The sequence below is a fragment of the Myxine glutinosa genome, chromosome 14 (genome assembly GCF_964187855.1).
Source record: "Myxine glutinosa chromosome 14, kmMyxGlut1.1, whole genome shotgun sequence".
Lineage (NCBI taxonomy): Eukaryota > Metazoa > Chordata > Myxini > Myxiniformes > Myxinidae > Myxine > Myxine glutinosa.
In genome coordinates this window covers 51182597-51204585 of record NC_136274.1, presented here as the reverse complement: position 1 = coordinate 51204585, position 21989 = coordinate 51182597, and the positions used below count along the sequence as shown (strand labels likewise).

The following is a 21989-nucleotide window of genomic DNA, read 5'->3' as shown; positions in this document are numbered from 1 at the left end:
CGAAGAGTTGCACATCAAACATGAACGTTATGCTTCACAGCACCTCTCTGTGCTCATCTGCTCTCTTATCACATTCATAACTTATGGTGCTCTGGATTGCGTTGGTGTGACTTGTGGACTCACCAAGCATTTGGATTAGACGCCGCACACAGCCTTTGTGTCTGGCCAGCACACTGCCTTCGGCTTCCCAAGCTGACAGGTTCACGAAAACCCGCACACACTTCACAAGCACATCGATAGCAATCTGTTTCTCCTCCCCCTTCTCCTCCATCACCTCCTCATCCTCCTCACAATCCACTTGCCCAACTTCTCTCTTTTGCGTCATATCATCGCTTTTCTTTCCCAAATGCGGCCTCAGCTTCTGTGATCTTTGACTCGAGTCGAGTTGTACATGAGTCGGAGTATAGCTGGAATTGGCCACACAAAATGTAGAGGTGTCATGTGGAGTGTGGTCATTGTATTTTCCATCATGGCATTTTTGGTTAACGGCATCAGTTGATAAATGAGGTACGGCGTGTCTTCTAACTTTACACCTTGATTTGGAGGCGAGATCTTGTGCCAACAGATTGAGACCGCCGTGTAAGGAGTAGCATTGCAAGACGTCCAGGAGCGTCTCCACACCTTCAGGACACAACGCTTTGCAGGCCACCTCGCTCATCCCTGCTAAATTGCCCAGCAAATAGCAAAGTCGCAAAACCAATCCCTAAGAAATAGCAAGGAGTGAAATTAATTAAGATGGGGGGATTACACAGTATCTAAACACTCAAAAGGGAGGACAGTGATGGGAGTACAATGCAACCTGGAACTCTGGTTAAGGTGCATCGTCACTTGTAAAATGAGTTATCTTGAAGGGCAAGTATTCGCAAAGTATGGGGTTTCAAGACCTGCTTATGTAGATTCTTCTGCAAGACTGAAAGGCAGGAAGAAGCGCAGGACACATGATCAGCCAGTTGTTTGCACGAGTCCTCGTGTGCTGAAAGTTTGCTGTGGGAGACAAAGTTTCCCTGATCGGCATCTCGATACTGAAGAATAGGCTCTCCATTGTTTAGGAACATGGAATATTCAATCGCGAGAGCATTCCTCTTGATGAGGCAACTTTTATACTGATCTTGGTGACATGGAAAGATGCGCTGAACTCAATCGTTGCTGGACCTGTCCAACAGGATGGTGCAGAGGAATCTAAACGTACCTTGGAGCTGTTTATCTTGGGTTCGAGTCCTGATCTGACTATAAACTCACGGATTTGGTGCGTTGCAGGCAGGGCTGTTGCATCACATGGTGCTCTCTCGCTCTTTCTCTGATGGGTGATGTAATCCCTACACTAACCTACAGAGGGAACTATATCCAGCGCCACAACCAAAGCCCTGAGAAAACGGTGCACACTCGTAAAGGTCTCCCGGTCTTAGATGCTGCTTTCCCTGAGACAGTTGGAGAAAGTTTTTTTTTTGTTTTTTTTTGGCAATCGGCACACACCAGCTACCGATTGCACAATAACAAAGGCAGTTACCTGAAAATGCGAATGATGTTCGTACTGATATCCCCATCACAGATGAATTGCCGTAACACTGAGCAGAGCAGTGGCAACGCAGATCTCGACTCGAACAGCAGTCGGGACTGGTGATGGTCGGCCAAGTTCCTTAATGCTGCAGTTACCTGCAAACAATAGGACAATTGGAATGGGACTTTGGGATGAGCTTTGGGGCTACCTGGTGATAAAGCTTGCACAAAGCCACCAATGAACCCACCTGTACTAACAACTGTTTGCTAATCACTGAGATATCTTCCACTGGAGTTTCAGAAGGGCACAAGGCAGCCAGAACTCCCAGAAGCCTTTGCAGGACCCCTTGGCACAGAAGATCCAAGCCAAGTCCAATGGGGCCAGCCATAAGCTTAATAGATGCGATACAGTACAGCAAGGCATTTTGCTGTGCCAGGAAATTGGCCTCTTTGAGGAATGCGAGAATCTCATCTGGCACGAGGAGGAAGAATTGGGGATCAGCGTTTAAAGGAATTAACGAACAAAAGTGTGTTTCTACACGTGTGTGCTTAAGCGGCAAATCCTTCACTGCAGAATTGCTGTTGCCAGGATTCGGTACTCACTAGTGATGCCCGTTGATTTGAACAACCAGTCGTTGCTTTTCTCGCTGGCCATCTCAAACACCAGCTTGCATACGTACACAAGGTCGTTTCCATTGATCTTCAGCTTAAATAACATAAAGGGACATTGTTACTTGCACAAGACATGAACTTTACTCTGTATCTCACTGCGGTTGGACATCCCTGATGCATGTCCGAGGGTAGAGAGGCATGTTCAATGCAACGATGATATGTTTGAATATCTTAATAATAGGAAACAGAAAAGGCAACAAAGCGTAAAACTGTGATGCGATGAACGGTTGAACAGAAAGCTTCTTACCGCAAGCAGCAACTGTGCAGCGAGTAGCGAGAGCTGTGCCGAATGCTGATTCAGGAGGGGTAGTAGGAGGCCTAGCAAACGCTGCAAGTCCGGGCAATTTGGCCCACAGTATCCTCCTTGAACCAAGGCCTTGTACAGCTGCGTACAAGCACCAGACAGTTCCCGTAATCTTGCCTCCAGTCCCTCCACTTTGTGCTGCCTGTGCACCGTATCTCTGTTTTCCACTTCCTTTTTTCTTCCCATCAATCCAATTCCATTCTTACACAACCCACTTCTCCATTTTTCTTCTGCGACGACTTCGATTTCCAGATTGCTGGCCCTCTTGTCCTCTCTGGAGCCATCCCTCTGTCCTTTTCTGTAGTTTCCCTTTTTATCTTCCACCTTTCCTTCCTGTCCCCAACCACAGTTGGCTATATCAACAGGTCCTGCAGTGCAAAACATATACCTTGCTGTTCAAGATGCAAAGAATAAGCAAGAGTGTGACTGAAAAATAGAGAACCGCACAAGCAGGCATGCAGCTGCTCAGAATAGCAAGATCTTTGGTAATTATGTGCAATTACTGCTAGTTGAGCAAACTCCAGAACTTAAAGACAAAAGGACGTTGCTTACCACTCTGTGCTAGCTCGAGCCTTAAGATAATGGGAAGCACGCTCTCCCTCCAATATTGATCTCCAGAGCTCGGGTTTCTCTCGTCCTTTAGGAAATGCTGCCTGGCTGAAAGAAACGTCAAGACGTCTGGAAAAATATCAGTCGAAGCAATATTTATGCAGAGAAACACAAAGATGGTGCCCAGTGCCTTTGCTGCTTCAGCACCGATCTGACCTTTTCCCGTGCTCAATTGCTTACCTGTTTACCGATGTGGTTGGGGCAGTCGGTGTAAGGTATTCATTGCAAGGTAAAGATGCGCTTTCCCTCTGCTCACCCTGGCTACACGTTCGAGCTCCTTGGGGTCTGGCAAGGGCGACCACTCGGGCTGCTTTGTACTCGGGCCGAGTGGGTCCGGAGGCTGGTGGAACAAGAATGAAAAGAATGAAAGCACGGGTGAAATCCCAAGGACACCGGCTAAGATTGCATTTGGAAGCTTCAATGCATGTATTAGGGCTGGCCGGATGGCCTAGACGAGAGGTATGCACACTCGCTCCTAAACTGTCCAGCCTGGGTTTAAATCTTGGCCCAGCTATAAACTGTCATCCCAGTGTTACACAGGGGGTGATTCATCATCGTGTGTGACATCCTTCAGATGTTCAGATGGACGTTAAAACTGGGCTTCCCGTTTGCCGGAATTTGTTGGTGTCCTTTGTGAAGAGAAGGAGAGCTATTGTCGGCACCCTGGCCAAATTAACTACTTAGTCAACCGTCAGACTTGGCCAGCCGGCTCGTGAAACACTCGGCCAAAAATCACCCCCGGCCAACCTCACGTGGCCATTAACGAAAGAAGAAGATACATATTGACCTCATCAGATGGCCATCTTGTTTTCTTTGTCCCTCAAGGTTAACGGATGTCTTTACAATGACGTCACATATTCCTGTCGTGTGCAGATGCCATATTAGAGGTAACAACCATTAACTGGATTAAAATTAACAGGATTAAATTATTAGAGGTAACGCCATATCAGAAGATTTTCGTATAAATCTCCACGCATGGCTTGTGGACTTCCTCTCTGGTCATAGTCAACATGTGGCCCTGAATGGATTTCTCTCATCACCCCTTCCTGTTCTGGCTGGAGTTCCCCAAGGCAGTGTTCTGGGCCCTGTGCTTTTTCTAGTCCTCATCAATGATCTCTCCGACTCTCTGGAAAATCCTCTCTATCTCTTTGCTGATGACTCCACTCTCTGCCACTCCATTCCTCATCCCTCAGATTGGCAGTCTGCAGCCTCCTCACTCTCTGCAGACCTGGACAAAATCACAGACTGGTCAAACAAGTGGAACATGTCTTTCAATCCTGACAAATCTCACACTCTTACGATGTCTCTCCGAAAAGACCGACTGGACAACCCTCCCATCTACTTTCTGAACAATCCTCTTCAAGAAGTTCTGTCACTCAATATTTTAGGTCTCACTATCTGCCATGATCTTTCCTGGCAAAACTACATTTCCAAGCTGGCCTCCAAAGCCAGTCGCCGTATGGGCATCCTCCGTCGTGCGAAGTCCTTCCTTGACACACCTGAGCTCCTCACCACATACAAGGCTTTCATCCGCGACTCAATGGAATACTGCTCTCCCCTCTGGGCTGGTGCTCCTGCCTCACACCTAGCTCGTCTTTACGCATTGAAACCAAAGCGTTCAGAATCATTGGAATCTCCCGTGGTGAAGCTGATTGTGAGGGCCTTTCACTCACTCACCGTAGGCAGGTTGGTGGTCTTTCTGTCTTCTACCGACTCCGATCCGGCCCTGCTCTCCCAGCTATCTCTGGGCGCTGTCCCCCAAATATTCCTACAGGTCGCACAAGATCTGCCTGCAACCCTCTTCTGGTGAAACTGCCAAAATCAAGACTATCTATTCACCTTCACTCTTTCATTCCTCTTTTCTCCCGCCTCTCGAACAAACTCCCTCACTCCCTTCAATCCCACTCCCCCCTCCAGGTTTTTAAAACAGCTGTTCACCACCATCTCTTATCTTCCCCGATCCAAAACCTTGATATTTTCTACCCCCGTTATTTCACCCCAGATCCACATTTTGAAATACCAACTTATTTACTGGAAGTCCTAGCAGTGTCCAAGTGTTTTATACCTCTGTTGATCTGACCGTGACCAGCACGATGGTTAACAGCTGTGCAGTGCTTCGGTGTTCACATCGATAAAATATGGGCAATAAGTCGTTTTTACCTCACCTGGAACAAAGTTCAGGGGAGCTGATGCTCGTCGTCCATCCGTAAACACTTGAAACTTTTTCTCCGAAACTGCTGATGGGATTGTGACCAAATTTTGCACAAATTATATTTATTGTGTTGTGACTAAAGTTTGTTCACGGCATTAAAAAAAGATCGGGGTCTAAGGAGGCTTACCGGGGTCAAAGTGGATCCAGGTTTGACCCCCCAAAATAGGAATTTGCTTTTTCCTCTGAAACTATACACATAATATTGATGAAACTCCCCCAAAATAGGTATTTTATTGTTTGTTTGTTTAAAGTCTTATGATTATGTTAGTATGATTCTACATGCTGCCCTGTCTTCTAGCAACCATTGAAATTGGTTTAAAATACCCTTAGTCGGTGCAGTATACTGTTTATTCAACCCGGGTGAGCGGCAGGGGTATTTCCCCTATGTTTCTCACTCATATAAGATGTCACGGCCCAAGTAGACAAAACAAAATAACTTGCGGAGAAAAGGAGTGCTCAGTGGATCGCTAACCTTATACAAGAGTGCTTCACACCATCAAAACATACTTGTATATGTTCCCACAAGTTCACATCAGGTATTTTGGCTTTTTTTTTGGTTTATGACAAAATTTGCTTGATTATACACTTGTTTTGGCTGAAATGTTTTACATTCACTGGTGTGAGTTAACACACCGTGTTGAGAAGGAAACGCACACACACACACAACCACACGTGGCCAATTCCGACAACTCCTCAACCCTCCTCCCCTACCTAAAGTGCTACCCCGCCCAAAGACTCCACCTCCCACTCCCAATCCCAACTCTGTCCCAACTTTGCTCTCCTTCTCCATTTTTTTTTTTTTTTTTTTTTGCATACTGAATCGAGGCTCGTGAAAGAGCTGACATTTACTTCACAAACAAATCAACCAGACAAACAAAATATATAAAAAGAGGGAGCGGAAGACAAGAGAAGGGGAAGCACACAAACACTTGAGAGCACACAACATTTGAGAGCAAGGAGATGTGTGGGAGGGAGAGGGCTTTGTGGGGAGGAGGCGTGGGAAGGGGGGGCGGGGGGGTGGGAGAAGTATAAAACACAAGGACACCAAGGACTTCCAGTGCAGAAGTTGGTATTTCAAAAAAGTGGAATTGGGGTGAAATTAGCGGGGGTAGAAAAGATCAAGATTTTGGATGGGGGAAGATAAGAGATGGTGGTGAACAGCTGTTTTAAAAACCTGGAGGGTGGAGTGGGATTGAAGAGAGTGAGGGAGTTTGTTCCAGAGGCGGGAGAAAAGAGGAATGAAGGAGTGAAGGTGAGCAGAGAGTCTTGATTTTGGCAGTTTAACCATAAGAGGGTTGCAGGCAGATCTTGTGTGACCTGTAGGAATATTTGCGGGACAGAGCCCAGAGAGAGCTGGGGGGGGCAAGGCCAGAAAGGAGTCGGTAGAAGACGGAAAGACCACCAACCTGCCTGCGGTGAGTGAGTGAGAAGCCCTTGGAGTTAGCTTCATCGCGGGAGATTCCAATGATTCTGAATGCTTTGGTTTCAACAGCGTGAAGACGAGCTAGGTGTGAGGCAGGAGCACCAGCCCAGAGGGGAGAGCAGTATTCCATTGAGCTGCGGATGAAAGCCTTGTATGTGGTGAGGAGTCAGGTGTGCCAAGGAAGGACTTCGCACGACGGAGGATGCCCAATCGGCGACTGGCTTTGGAGGCCAGATTTGAAATGTGGTTTTCCCAGGAAAGATCATGGCAGATAGTGAGACCCAAAAGCTTGAGTGACAGAACTTCTTGGAGAGGATTATTCAGAAAGTGGATGGGAGGGTTGTCCAGTCGGTCTTTTCGGAGAGACATCGTAAGAGTGTGAGATTTGTCAGGATTGAAAGACATGTTTCACTTGTTTGCCCAGTCTGTGATTTTGTCCAGGTCTGCAGAGAGTGAGGAGGCTGCAGACTGCTGATCTGAGGGATGAAGAATGGAGTAACAGAGAGTAGAGTCATCAGCAAAGAGATAGAGAGGATTTTCAAGAGAGTCAGAGAGATCATTGATGAAGACCAGAAAAAGCACAGGGCCCAGAACACTGCCTTGGGGAACTCCAGCCTGAACAGGAAGAGGAGATGAGAGAAACCCATTCAGGGCCACACGTTGACTACGACTAGAGAGGAAGTCCGCCAGCCATGCGTGGAGATTTCCATGCATACCAAAAGAGGAGAGTTTGGTGAGCAGAGCCGGGTGCCAGACCGTATCGAAGGCACGTGCGTGATATGTCAAGGGAGACAGCTCTAATTTCCTGTTTGGCATTGAGGACCTCCATCCATTGTTGAGAAAGCAGAAGCAGCATGTCCAGAGTAGAGTGACCATGTCTGAAACCAAATTGATGATCAGAGATCAAGCCATTGGAGAAGAGGAAAGATTTCATATCTGAAGCAATGATGGATTTCATGACTTTGCTGATAATTGGGAGAAGGCTGATTGGTCTGTAGTTGCTGGGATCTGTTTTTGCACCTTTTTTGTGCAAAGCGGTGATGTTGGCAGATTTTCAAGCAGATGGCAGATGACCTTGAGCAAAAGAGAGGGTGAAGAGAACAGAGAGAGGGAGTGAAAGAGCAAGAACAGGATTTTAGGACCCGTGGGCTGATGCCGTCAGGTCCAGTTGCAGAATCAGAGTCGAGGGTTGACAGAAACTTTTCCACCTTGTCAGGAGGAAAGGACACAGAGTCCAGGAGCAGCTGGGTACGACTGGGTACGGTGGGTACAGAGAGGGATGGGTTTGGGACACAAGATTTAGAGGCAAACACAGAGTTGAGGCATTCAGCCTTTTCACGTGCGGAGTCAGCCGTTAAGCCGTTTGAGGTGAGGGAGGGGATGGAGGGGGAACAAACACCAGAAACAGATTTGACCAGATGCCACCAGGATTTGGAAGAGGGAGACAGATAAGAGAGTTCGGTCTTGAGAACGGTGAGATATTGTTTCCTGGCTCTCCTGAGGGTGGACACACACTTGTTTCGGGCTTTGTGAAAGGAAATGAGATTTCCTTCCGTTGGATTTGCTTTCCAGGAGACGAAAGCAAGTTGTTTCAGGGCAACAGCCTCACCACAAGATTCCGTTTACCATGGACGGGAGGAAGGGTGTGACAACTGAAGACGAGATGGGATAAATCTGTGCATGAGAGAGCGCAATTTACACAGAGTTGAGGCATTCAGCTTTTTCACATGCGGAGTCAGCCGTGTGGCCGTTTGAGGTGAGGGAGTGGATGGAGGGGGAACAAACACCAGAAACAGATTTGACCAGACGCCACCAGGATGAATCCATTGCCCCAACCCTAAGTGCTCACCATTCTCCTCCCAACCCTAAGGCATCAATCCCCTCCCCACTTCAAGCCTTCAAACCCCTCCCACCCACCACAACTCCTCAAGTCCTCAGTCCCACCCCCCCACCCCTCCTCACAACAATGTCTCAACCTCCTCCTTCCAAATTTGTCCCATCTTCACTCTCTCCCTTGCCACCCCCCAACCTCCTTCCCATTCCCACACTCATAAAACAAACAGGCATTCCCACATCGAAACAGCGGAAACTTATAGGGAGGGCATGGTGAATATGACAGCTCCGATGGTGTCTTTGGCTTCGCATACTAGTAAGCACAAACATGGTGGCTGTATAATTTTTCAGGTTGGAATTGTGGGTGGAGTCAGGCAAACTGTCCAACAACCAATGGGAGGAACGGAATGTTACAGACAGACAGATGGACGAACAAGCATATTATTTTATAGATATTAAAGCGCGGCGTTACGCGCGCTGCTTGCGAGCAAGGAGGAAGCGGACAAGCGGTAACTTATAAGCGTCTTTATTTCAGGAGCTCACTGTAACACTGGCGCGCTCCGGGCTGCGCGCCCGGTGTATATCATGAGGCCACGCCTACCCCTCGGGCGTGGCCACCGCCCACTTGGTGCGCGGAATGATGTCACCACGCCAGTGGGCTTTTGTGTCCGCCACAATATCATATTAGATTTTGAGTATGCATAAAACGGAATTGCTTCTAAATATTTCAATGGCTCTCGTATCATTTTGAATCAGACTACGGTGGCCATTTTTGCTAACATAACGAAGCACCTCCCTCAATCGGTTGCTCCGTTTGCCGAGCGGCTAGGCGAGCGGCTTGCAAAGAAGCTAATATACAACGACTGGTTTGGAAAGCGATAGCAAGCCGCTTGCTAACGGAACACAATGTACCAGCTGTCGAGTTTTGAGTGAATAGTTGAAAATGTGAATGATTGAATGGAGAGCTGGGAAGAACTGACATCTTCAGGTTCTTCCCAGCTGTTTCCATTTTGGCTTGAATCAATCATCCGGTTTGTTCAGCTGATGAGGACATGAGATCCAGAATTGCCAATCTGGATATCATCCCTGAAGGCTTCTGTGGAGCCTTTTACAAACCCACGTGACTATTTGTATTTGTACACCACCCCTTAGTGATGGTGATTCACCGTTCTTCGTTGGGGTCAGGCATGTCTCTGCTGGCCCCGACAAGCAAACGGAAGATGAGAAAGTGATTATCATTAGTAAGATGAGTTTGTGATAAGAATTTGTGTGTGTTGGGATGGTGACAAGGTGCATGTAGGTACATACGTTAACCAAAGGGGTGAGTCTGATGGTGGAGGGGGATCGCGAAATTGCAGTGTCGAACCTGGGTGGACTTGGGTGGGAAAGAAGAGGGGTGGGGGAAGAAGGAGAAGGAAGCGTTCATTAGATCTTTTTTGTATCCAGAGTAAATTGATTCGGAGGAGCTATAGAACATCGAACGGATCAGGGAGGATTCAACAAAACAAGATCGGGAGAGGGAAGGAGAGAAGGGGAGAGACAGTGGATTTGAAAGACAAATTATTCTAATTACAAAGCAAAACAAGTTGTCCCATTATGTAACGTAACGGATTATGAACATTTTAAATACAAAACGTCGTCTTGTCCAATGGTTTGCTCCATCACCAATCAGCTTGCCATCGCTTGCCAAGCCAGCCGTTCCTTATCGACCATTTCGTTGGAGTGCTTAAGCCACTTGAGCGCTCTACAAGAAACTTGGTGATGGATCAATAATAATACAAACATACAAGAGCGACACGTCACATGTCACAATGGTTTCTTTAAATTTGCCCTGAAATATTAAACTTCTCTTACAAATGTGCTTGTTCTTCCTTCCTTCCCTCCTTCCTTCCTTTCTCCACATCTTTCCTGAAATGCTGTTCCCTTTTAATGCATTTCACAATATTAAAATTAAACAAGAATGTATCAATTGAATGCAGGTTTATTAGCAACAACGATGAACAATCAATCTGCAAGACAAAGAAAGCGATGGTAGATATTAGAATAAGATAATAGATACAGAATATGCAAATAACAATGCGCAGTATTACACAAGATGAGAACGCAATAGAGAACAGCACCATACAAGAGTTGTCTATCTCCCTTTCCCAAAAACGTTCAATTGTGACACAGAATAGAACGAAACTGGAGACCGAGAAAAAGGATCACATGAGTTTATAATTGATATTCTTCTGAATTGAATCGGGCTGGTGGTTTGATAATTCGCTTCGGGCGGCCCGTCACCACCCGATCAATCGTCGGAGTCCTCTGAGGGCAGTTCGTAATTTCCTGGTCCATTGTGGGAGTCTCCGGTGGGTGGTTCACTATCGCCCTGTCCGACGCCGGAGTCCCCTCCAGCTGGTCCATCATCACCCGAACCGTCAAGGGGGCAGAAATAGGCAGTGACCGTGGAGGTGTGGCGGTGGTCTGCACATGTGGTTGGTTAGCGACTCTCGCAGGTGGTGTCATCGCGGTGGTGGAGCGGAGTGTCTGTGATGGTAAGCCCGGCGCAATGACATGTTGGGGTTCACCCTTCTGGGGAGTGGTAACAGGATTGAGACAGACTCTTGGAGCGGCGATGGGTTGGGTACCAGACATTAAGTATTTCGGAACGATTGGCATAACACTTGGCATAACGGTTGGCAGCATGCCACTTTTGCCAGTCGTAGTGGGAGTTGTCATGCTGAAAGGCGTAAAACGTCGCAGGAACTTACGATTCCGGAGAGTGATTCTTCCGGAGCCATCCACCTTGACAACGTATTGATCGAATTGTTTTACCTCAATCACGGTTCCGGTCCGGTCCCATTTTCGTGGTTCCAGGCCGGTCTGGTTCTGGATCCGGACATGGTCCCCGACGGCCAGTGGAGGTAGTTTTGTCGTGTGTTCAGAGAGTCTTTCGATCTCCCTGGCATGCCGAATGCGCAAAGCTTCCTCACGATTGTTGCGTGTTTCCCGCCAGGTGTCCGATGGCAAGTATCTGCCTGGGATGATGGGTATGAAGTCCTTGACTGGCCTCTTGAAGATGATCATGGCTGGAGACAACCTAGTGTCCTGATCCGGTGCATTCCGGTACTGGAGTATTGCACGTTGGAACCGATCAGTGTCTAGTTCACCATTGGAACCAGTGTTATCGGTGATCAATCTTTTCGATGTTTTGACTGCGATCTCGGCACGACAGTTGCTGTGTGGGAAGGCAGTGGATGACAACCGATGGTTAACGCCCCACCGACGCAAGAAGTCTTGGGTGTCATGTGCCGTGAATTCTGGCCCACAGTCAGATGCCAATTCGTCGGGGATACCATAAGTGGCGAAGTTCGACCGCAGACATTTCACTAGGCCTTGTGCCCCGCCAGTTGTTAGCTGAATGATTGGCCAATTAGAGTAACGATCAACGGTGACCAAATAACTCCGACCCTTGTGATGAAAGTAATCTGAACAAACGTACTGGAAAGGGTAGGCAGGTTCAGCTGAGGCTGTAGGTGGAGCGCTTGGTTGCGATGGGGCCATCCGATTGCAGTGTGAGCAGCGATTGCGCATCTCATGAATCTGGGGAGTGATTCCAGGCCAAAAGATCGAGCTGCTGGCTCGGGTGGTCATAGCCGTGACTCCTTGGTGAGCAGCATGAAGATTCTCAAGGACAAGCTTCTGTAGCTTCGGTGGGATGATAATCCTCCCCTTGTAGACCACTATGCCATCAATAGTGTAGAGGTGTTCACGGAAGGGAAAGTATTCCAAAATGGACACAGGGAAATCGTCCCGACTGGCAGGTAGACCCTGCTCAATAGAATTGAGTAACTGCAGCATCTGAGTGTCACTTGCTGTTTCGTCCCGAACATCGTCCCAAGTGACGGACCGCACAGAATCGAGTGTCTTGATGGCTGCCATAGAAATAGCCATTTCCATGCCAGTGTCGTCATCTGTGGTCCACAGCCCAGTCAAGGTGTGCTGTCTTAGTGTAGTCGATGTGGCCACATCCATAATGGAGGAAATGTCATCCACCAGTGGCAGTCGTTCCGATGGTCTGGCACCCGACGGATGTCGTGAAATCGCATCTGGTACGCAGTGTTGTTTTCCTGGGATGTGGATAATTCGGAAACGATATGCTAGGGTCCTTTCTTTCAAGTTGGCAAGCCGCGTGTTATGGATGTCCTCTAATCGTCTGTCACCAAGAAGCTTGATTAAGGGCTTGTGATCGACGGCAATAATCAGGTTCTTGCATCCCAACACAAAATACTTTACTTTTTCCAGGCTGTCCGCCACTGCTAGAGCTTCACCCTCTATCGGAGCATAGCGCGACTCCGCTGCATGGGTGAAGCGGCCTCCAGCAAGGGTGATTTTCCAGCCATCGGGGCAGCACTGTGGGGTTTCACCAGGGCATCTGCAGTGTTTTTGGAGGAGCCAGAAGCCAATCCCATCCTTCGACCAGTCAGTTGCGAGACATGTTGTCCGTTCCTTGTCAAAGATCCGGACCCCATTTGCGACTTCAGATATGATGAGTCGTTTTGATTCTTCGAATAGGGATTGTAGTGTTGCATCCCAGTAGAAGGGGGTGCATGGTTTTAGGAGGTCCCGAAAAGGTCGCATCCTCTCGGTCATGCTGAAGCAGTATGTTACCTGATTGACTAGCCCAAACCAGGAGCGAATGTCAGTAATTGTTTTTGGTGTGGGGAAGTCCTGTATCGCTTGGAGATACCTTTGGCATGGTCGTACACTGTCCATGGTGATCTCGAATCCAGCGAATTCGACCGTGTCCTGACCAAAATGGAATTTCGTCGGATTTTGCGTAATCCCATTACGGCCGCACAGGTCGAGCCAGTTGCATGCCTGAAAAAAGCTCTCTTCCAATGTGTCGCTCCACATGATGGTATTGTTACATATTTAGGTGAATGTATGTAAATTACCATGCAGGTCTTTGCTTCCGTGTGTAGTATATTAAGTTGTTGTGTAGTTGTTGTGGTTGGAGGGTCAGGAGCCCTTCTGAAAGAGTGGCAGGAAACGGAAGTGGCCGGAAGCGGAAGTGACGAAAAACGGAGGAAAAAGACACGAGGGAAAGGAAGGTTTTTTTTTTCCTCGCCCCGCTCCGACAAAAGGTGGAAGCGACCTTGCGCTGCGTGGAAAACGCGCCGTTTCGAAACGTCTGGCGAGAGGAGTTACCTGGGCGGTAAATACCTTTTGACACGTCCAGTCACCGTGAGTTCGTGCACGAAACCAAGCGTCCGGGACAGTTTGCCCCGTCTACAAAGACGCGTACGGGTCCGCACGTTGGGCCTCGCTCGCGTCGGAAGCCGCGCTGGGTTTTGCCCCGTCTACAAAGACGCGTACGGGTCCGCACGTTGGGCCTCGCTCGCGTCGGAAGCCGCGCTGGGTTTTTGCCCATCTACAAGGACGCGTAAGGGTCGCACTTGGGGCCTCGCGCCCGTTGGACGCCGCGCTGGGTTTGCCCCGTGGCTTGGCAAGGAGGTGCGCTGCAGCCGCGGCCCCAGTACGAGACTGCACGTTGGGAGCACGTCCGCCCGGGGTTCGTCCAACCGCCCGTGTGCGGAGAGGAGAGACATTGACCACGGAGGGAGTCAGGAGTGGGGCTCACGTGAGGAATGTATAAGATTAAGATGGCCATCTTAGAGTTTGTGTAGATGAGTTCACATGGTTGTAATATTGATTGTGCATTGTTGATGGTTGTTGATTGCTCAGTGAATATATTATTGATTATTCCGGATCCTTGGTGTGGGGTTTCTTCTTGACCGGAATTCATATTGATTGCGTTACGAAAGCGTATAAACCATATATCTTTCTGGCGGGGTCCCTCCCACGGTCCGGGGGTCACCAAGACCAGGTAGTTACCGGGAGGACCACGTAACAGAATTGGGGGCTCGTCCAAATTACGATTTGCGGTTTCGCAATTGGGTCTACGTCCGGGATCTAAAAGTGTATAAAATAATAAAATAATAATATTTTTGGTAATTAAAATTTATTAATTAATTATTAATTGGTAATATTTTTGTTTTGAGAAATTGGGGAAAGTCTTGGGGTGAAGGTTAACAGGTGTTAACGATAGGCACCATGGCGTTTGTGGCACAGAACTTTGGGGTAACCCCGAGTGAGGCACAGTTCCGAGCGTTGCTAAAGTCGGATCTCTTGAAATTGGCCAAACATTTTAACTTGGAGGTCCGAACTAATTTGAGGAAGGCAGAGTTGCAGGCCACGGTGATACAATCTATGGTGGGATTAGGAACATGGGACGAGTTAGCCTGGGAGTGGCTACCCGAAGAACCAGAAGACGTGGAGCTCCGGAAACTGGAGTTGCAATTACGGAGCCAGGAACGGATCAAAGAAGAAGAAAGGAAAGCAGAAGAGAGAAGAGAAGAGAAGCAAGCAGAGGAAAGGAGAGTGGAACGAGAACTCCAGGAAAGGTTAAAAGAAGAAGAAAGGAAAGCAGAAGAGAGGAGAGAAGAGAAACAAGCAGAGGAAAGGAGAGTGGAACGAGAACTCCAGGAAAGGTTAGCAGAAGAAGAAAGGAAAGCAGAAAAGGAAAGAGCAGAAGAAGAAAGGAAAGCAGAAAAGGAAAGAGCAGAAGAAGAAAGGAAAGCAGAAAAGGAAAGAGCAGAAGAAGAAAGGAAAGCAGAAAAGGAAAGAGCAGAAGAAGAAAGGAAAGCAGAAAAGGAAAGAGCAGAAGAAGAAAGGAAAGCAGAAAAGGAAAGAGCAGAAGAAGAAAGGAAAGCAGAGGAGAGGAGAGAAGAGAAACAAGCAGAGGAAAGGAGAGTGGAAAGAGAACTCCAGGAAAGAAGAGAAAAGGAACAAGCAGAGGAAAGGAGAGCTGCAAGGGACCTCGAAGCAGAGGAGAGAAAAGCGGAAAGGGAATTAAAGGAACGTGACATGCAGCTTCAGCAAGAAATCAAATTCAAGGAGCTGGAGTTAATGAGAGAACGGGGAGAGGCACCACCCTTGCTGACGGGGTCGACACCTAACCAGAAAACCTGGGATGTGGGCAGACATGTGAGGCTGGTTCCACCGTTCAGTGAAAAAGAAGTCGCGAAATTTTTTCCACACTTTGAGAAAGTGGCTCGACAATTAAACTGGCCGGAGGAGGCCTGGACCATACTCGTACAAAGTGTGCTGGTGGGGAAAGCTCAGGAAATTTATTCGGCGCTACCAATGGACCAATGTGCAGATTATGAGGTACTGAAGAAGCACATCCTCAAGGCCTATGAGTTGGTTCCGGAAGCTTACAGGCAAAAATTCAGGAATGCCAGGAAGAGGGAGAGTGAGACCCATGTGGAGTTTGCCAGAGTGAAAGAAAACATGTTTGATCGGTGGTGTGAGTCAAAAGGAGTCGGGAAAGACTTCGAGACATTGCGGGACTTGATCCTGGTGGAGGAATTCCAGCAGTGTGTCCACGAGGACATCAAAGTGTACCTGCAGGAAAAGAAGGTACCAAAGTTGTGGGACGCAGCCACCATGGCAGATGATTATGCCTTAACCCACCGAATAGGGGTCCACGAACCTAACTCCTCGCCTAGATCTCCGCAGGGGAGGTGGGGAACAGCAGGTGCGGAGAACGACCATACATGGCGGCGGCCTCGAGATGATTATGGGGACAACTATGATACCCCACCGGTTCGAAATCAGAGGGATGCGGGCCCAAGACAAACTTATAGTTCGGGGGGCCCGAGGCAGACCCCGAGTTTTTCCTCCGGGCCTACTTGCGCGTTTTGCAAAAAACCTGGACACTTGATGTCCAGTTGTTACCTCATGAAAAGGGACAACCCAGAGCGGAGTCCGACTATTACAACTCCGAATGCGATGGCTAGCGTAAGAAATCGCCATCAAGAGGGTTACCAACCATTTATTTCCGAGGGGTTTGTGTCACTGGATGGAGCCTCGACTAACCGGAGACCGGTTAGGATATTGAGAGACACAGGGGCCCATCAATCTTTAATGCTTGAAGGCATTTTGCCATGGTCCGAGGAGACGGCAACGAGGGATAGTGTTCGTTTACAGGGGATCGGGGGCGGTGTTAGTGCTCCCCTTCAGGTCATCCAGTTGGAGTCCGATTTGGTGTCAGGACCGGTCACCGTCGGTTTACAAGCCACGTTTCCTGTAGAGGGTGTATCTGTGGTTCTCGGGAATGATTTGGCCGGGGGTCAAGTTTATGGTAACCTGAGGGTTGATAAAGAGCCCAGCAGGGAAAATAACACCACACCAGCTCGGGATGGTGACAAAAGTGCCAAGTTATTTGTAGGGGGACTGAACTTCAAAACAGAGGAAGAAGTTCTGACCTCTGTCTTCAACAGATATGGGCCGCTGGTGGAAGTGCGGTTGGTAAGAGACTGGGAAACGCAACAGTCAAGAGGGTTCGGCTTTGTCACGTTTGCCAGCACAAAAGACGCCAGAGAGGCAGAGAAGAATTGGAATGGCAAGGATTTGGAGGGTCGGACCATAACAGTAGGGAAGGCATTTCGTAGGCGTCGAGAGGTCTACAGGAGAGGACAACTGGGCGGTAGTTTTGGTGGTGGCCGCAGTCAATATTATTATGGAGGCTCCCTGAGTTACGGCCGCTCCCGAAGGAAGAATTGGCAAAGTAGTGGCCGAAAAGAAGACCGGTATTCAGGGGACTACAGGGACCAGTGGTCCCACCCTAATTATTAGGGACGTTCTGAGAAGTTGAAGCACTGAAGGCGGCGGAGCCGCCGAGCCAAGATTCCTACACGAATTAACCGTGAACGCCGTTCCTAAAGGCGTCCATGTAGTGAACTTTCCTGCACGGACTAACCGTGAACTCCACGTTCCTCAAGGCGCCCATGTAGAGAACTTTCCTGCACGGACTAACCGTGAACTCCGCGTTCCTAAAGGCATCCATGTAGTGAATACTCGGCTTGGCCTCCCGGAAAAGTGCTATCGAGTGGCTTAACTGGCTTTATTTTTAAGTGATAACTGTGCCCGGGGGGAACTGATAATGTGGGGGGGTTGAGTTATCTGGTTTGTTTCTCCAAATTGGCCGGCAAAGAAAGTTTTCGCTGGGTTCAAACTTTCTTTCTTGAAGGGGGGGAGTGTTACATATTTAGGTGAATGTATGTAAATTACCATGCAGGTCTTTGCTTCCGTGTGTAGTATATTAAGTTGTTGTGTAGTTGTTGTGGTTGGAGGGTCAGGAGCCCTTCTGAAAGAGTGGCAGGAAACGGAAGTGGCCGGAAGCGGAAGTGACGAAAAACGGAGGAAAAAGACACGAGGGAAAGGAAGGTTTTTTTTTTCCTCGCCCCGCTCCGACAAAAGGTGGAAGCGACCTTGCGCTGCGTGGAAAACGCGCCGTTTCGAAACGTCTGGCGAGAGGAGTTACCTGGGCGGTAAATACCTTTTGACACGTCCAGTCACCGTGAGTTCGTGCACGAAACCAAGCGTCCGGGACAGTTTGCCCCGTCTACAAAGACGCGTACGGGTCCGCACGTTGGGCCTCGCTCGCGTCGGAAGCCGCGCTGGGTTTTGCCCCGTCTACAAAGACGCGTACGGGTCCGCACGTTGGGCCTCGCTCGCGTCGGAAGCCGCGCTGGGTTTTTGCCCATCTACAAGGACGCGTAAGGGTCGCACTTGGGGCCTCGCGCCCGTTGGACGCCGCGCTGGGTTTGCCCCGTGGCTTGGCAAGGAGGTGCGCTGCAGCCGCGGCCCCAGTACGAGACTGCACGTTGGGAGCACGTCCGCCCGGGGTTCGTCCAACCGCCCGTGTGCGGAGAGGAGAGACATTGACCACGGAGGGAGTCAGGAGTGGGGCTCACGTGAGGAATGTATAAGATTAAGATGGCCATCTTAGAGTTTGTGTAGATGAGTTCACATGGTTGTAATATTGATTGTGCATTGTTGATGGTTGTTGATTGCTCAGTGAATATATTATTGATTATTCCGGATCCTTGGTGTGGGGTTTCTTCTTGACCGGAATTCATATTGATTGCGTTACGAAAGCGTATAAACCATATATCTTTCTGGCGGGGTCCCTCCCACGGTCCGGGGGTCACCAAGACCAGGTAGTTACCGGGAGGACCACGTAACAGAATCATCAATACATTTGGACTTGTTTTTGAAGTCCGATACAATTTCGTCAAATCGTCTGGAGTATCCATCACCTGAAGCGATGTAACCTTGGGGAGTGGTGCAGTAACGGTATCGGCCCCATGGTGTGATGAACGTTGTCAGATGGCGGTCACATTCTCTGATTGGAACGCTGTGATAGCCATTCCAGGCGTCTGTTACCGTCTTTTTGGTGTTATGTGGCACCGCCATTGCTTGATGGAAGGGTGACTGGGTGTGGTGGGTCTCACGTGTGCAGTGCGCATTCAGTGGTTGCAGATCAACTGTCCTCCGTGGGGTCCCATCCTTCTTTGGACAGACGACCATTCTGCTGCACCATGTCACTGGTTCACCAATTGGCACCGGTTCCAGGACCCCTAACCTGATGTCGCGATCGATACCAGCCTTGACTTCTGCCTGCCAGTGTAAGGGGACAGGCACTGGGGTGTGCACCGCTTTTGGTGTTGCCTCGGGGTCAACCATCAGTGTGAGAGGCGGACCTTCCATGTGGGGTAGTGGCTGGTGTTCGCAGACATTGAATGTGCTGCTTTTGTAGTACTCCAGTAGCCATTTCTCCAGCCTCTCTCGGTTCTCGTCAGTGGCCGGAAATGGGATAGATGTAGGCAGTGTAGGGGGAAGCGATCTTTCCGGGCAGTTACAATTTGCATCGATAACTGCTGCCACTGCAGCACCAACTGTGTTGGATTCGCCAATGGTTGGGAAGCTACTAGACACGAGGCCTAGATCGACGCATGCTTCACGACTGAGATACATGTTCCGTGTGTCAGGTGAGATGTAGCAGATTTGTCGGGTTTCAATAATGTCGCCATTGGCTGTGCGACCAGACAGGTGTAGGAGCATGGCGCCGATAATCCGGACCCTTCCACTGTTAACAGCATTCATCTTCAGGTTGACAGGTAACAGGTCTTCATTACGCAGCCCGAGTTTGTGGAAAATATTAAGTCCTGTGAGGCAGCTTTGACAGCCAGTGTCGGCCATGGCCTGGAGCCTGGCCGATTTTGGTCGGGATGACAGTGGCTGGCCGAAATGGTCATAAGATTCCTTATCGATCCGTGCTATGAGTTTTATGTACGGCTGTGGTTGAGACTTCTTCTTGGTCCAGCCAGAGAGGTGGTCAAATATATGGTGGTCGAGGTGTAGTGGAGTTGACAAGGTGGCCATGGCCCTTTTAATTTGCGGCTTCCAAATGGCCGTTTCTCGTTCCGTGACAGAGCAGAGGAGATCGTGGACCTGGCTGCTTTCTTCCACATCATGAGCATCCATTGATTTGTCCGTAGGTTTGTTGTCCGCCTTTTTCGTGCCTCCCCGGCAGACATGTGCAAAATGGCCGCGAGTGGCGCATTTACTGCATGTTTTCCCGTAGGCATTGCAGAATTGACGCCTTTGGTCGATGTTCGGCTGTTTGCCATGACCAGTTTTGCCGCAATAACTACAAATGGCCACCTGCTTGTCGGTAGTGATCAGGGCTCTTTTGTTCTTCCAGTTTTTGTATTGGCTTGCGCCATGAGCGCCTTCACTATCGAGCAAGGCATTCTGGGAACGTTTCCCTGCTTCCTTGGCCTCGACGAAAATGAGAACTTCCTCCAAGCTCATGTTCTGATTTTGATCGCCGAGAATGTCCTGTTGTATATCTTGATCGGCGAGTCCCCGACATAGGACATCGCGAACCATGTCCTTGGTGTAGTTGACATCAGTAGGGGGATTGCATGAGCATACAACAGAAAACTTGCAGATCTCAGCTTGACCAGCCAGACGGGCTGCGTAGGTACGAATTGGTTCTTCTCGGTCCTGTCGCATGTTGTGGAGGTTTACGCGGGACACCATGGTATTCTCCTCTCGGACAGCAAGGGACCGAATGGCTTGTAGTATAGCTGCCTCGTCCTTGATTTCAATGCGTGGGTTGCTGCGGTGGAGGTCACGTCGTAGATTATCATCACAACATTCAAGGAGTTGAACGCGAACATCATTGCCGATTATCTGGGTCGCTGCCTTGTAACCATCCCATCTTCTGGTGAAATATTGCCAATCTTCGCTGGTACCGCCGGTTTGGATACGAGGACGGCTGACTTTGTCCGGTTTGGCTGGTGCAATGGATGTGTGAGTCATGGCGTGGATGGAGAGCTGGATAGCAGCAACGGCATTGTCAGTGCTGTCAGTAACGTAGACACAGCTCGGGAAGGGGCAGACTGCAGCAGGCATCTTCAGATGAGTTGATTGTTCATAAACAAGAATGTATCAATTGAATGCAGGTTTATTAGCAACAACGATGAACAATCAATCTGCAAGACAAAGAAAGCGATGGTAGATATTAGAATAAGATAATAGATACAGAATATGCAAATAACAATGCGCAGTATTACACAAGATGAGAACGCAATAGAGAACAGCACCATACAAGAGTTGTCTAAAAATATCGTGCTACATGTGCTCATTGCTCATTGTTCTCATTTCGCCCGATATCTTAATGGTGAAGAATCACTTGTAAATTAAATAATTATCGTATCCGAATCCATATTCAGATCTTCACCAAAATCAAATCGAATCGTCCTTATCAGACACCCAACCTCCACCAAGTTTCGTCCAAATCCGTCCACAACTTTTTGAGATATCCTGCTATATATCGTTTTTGGCCCGATCTCCCAATGGTGAAGAATCACTTAAAAATTTTTATTAGCCGGATCCGAATCCGGATCTTCACCAAAATCTAATCATTTCGTCCTTGTCACATACGCCACATCTCCGCCAAATTTCGTCTGAATCCGTCCACGACTTTTTGAGATATCTTGTTCACAAACAGACAGACAGACGGGGTGAAAACATAACCTGCATCAACCTGGGGTGACGGAGGTAACAATGGCTCCAGACCGTGTCTCAGACCTCCGTTCTCACCTGGGTGAGCATGGTTGCGAAAAGAGAATACGTCGAGTCTGCGCCGGTGAGATGGGTCTGCGGGTCGCACCGGCCCGGACTCTCGTCCGAGTCTCCATCCACACTCGGCCTTCGACGTGAGATGGTGTTTCGAGCGCAGCAGGACCGTTGCCAGGGCGATACAACGCCGACACGCCCCTCACGTGCAATACTTCCCGCCCAGGGAAGAACCAATGGAGTCGGAGGAATCGGTCCCTTGACCTCGCATAACCTGAGGCTCCGCCACGATCGCTCCACCCTCCCGACTCTCTCTCGCTCGTTGTGATTGGCTCCCGCTCTCCTCCCTCTTTCGCCCACGCGACGTGACATTCGCGACCTACCAATCGCAGCCGCCGGTGCTGACGATGTGCCAAATGGTCCGTCCAATGGGCGAGCGCCCTAAGGCGCATCAACTA

The 21989-nt window shown here is 49.1% G+C and overlaps 1 protein-coding gene across 1 annotated transcript in view; it reads right to left on the bottom strand.

Moving 5' to 3' along the window:
- The window catches only part of ARMC2 (armadillo repeat containing 2), a 34658-nt gene extending 12980 nt beyond the window's left edge, over positions 1-21678 (bottom strand). The window contains exons 1-11 of the mRNA XM_078768233.1: positions 21556-21678; positions 9859-9925; positions 3263-3422; positions 3026-3130; positions 2417-2841; positions 2101-2203; positions 1746-1969; positions 1508-1653; positions 885-984; positions 534-703; positions 124-407 (exon numbers count right to left, since the gene is read on the bottom strand). Of these exons, the coding sequence (XP_078624359.1) occupies positions 124-407; positions 534-703; positions 885-984; positions 1508-1653; positions 1746-1969; positions 2101-2203; positions 2417-2659 (1270 nt within the window). The 5' untranslated portion in view covers positions 2660-2841; positions 3026-3130; positions 3263-3422; positions 9859-9925; positions 21556-21678. The remainder of the gene's footprint in view (positions 1-123; positions 408-533; positions 704-884; positions 985-1507; positions 1654-1745; positions 1970-2100; positions 2204-2416; positions 2842-3025; positions 3131-3262; positions 3423-9858; positions 9926-21555) is intronic.
- Between the last annotated feature and the right edge of the window lie 311 nt (positions 21679-21989).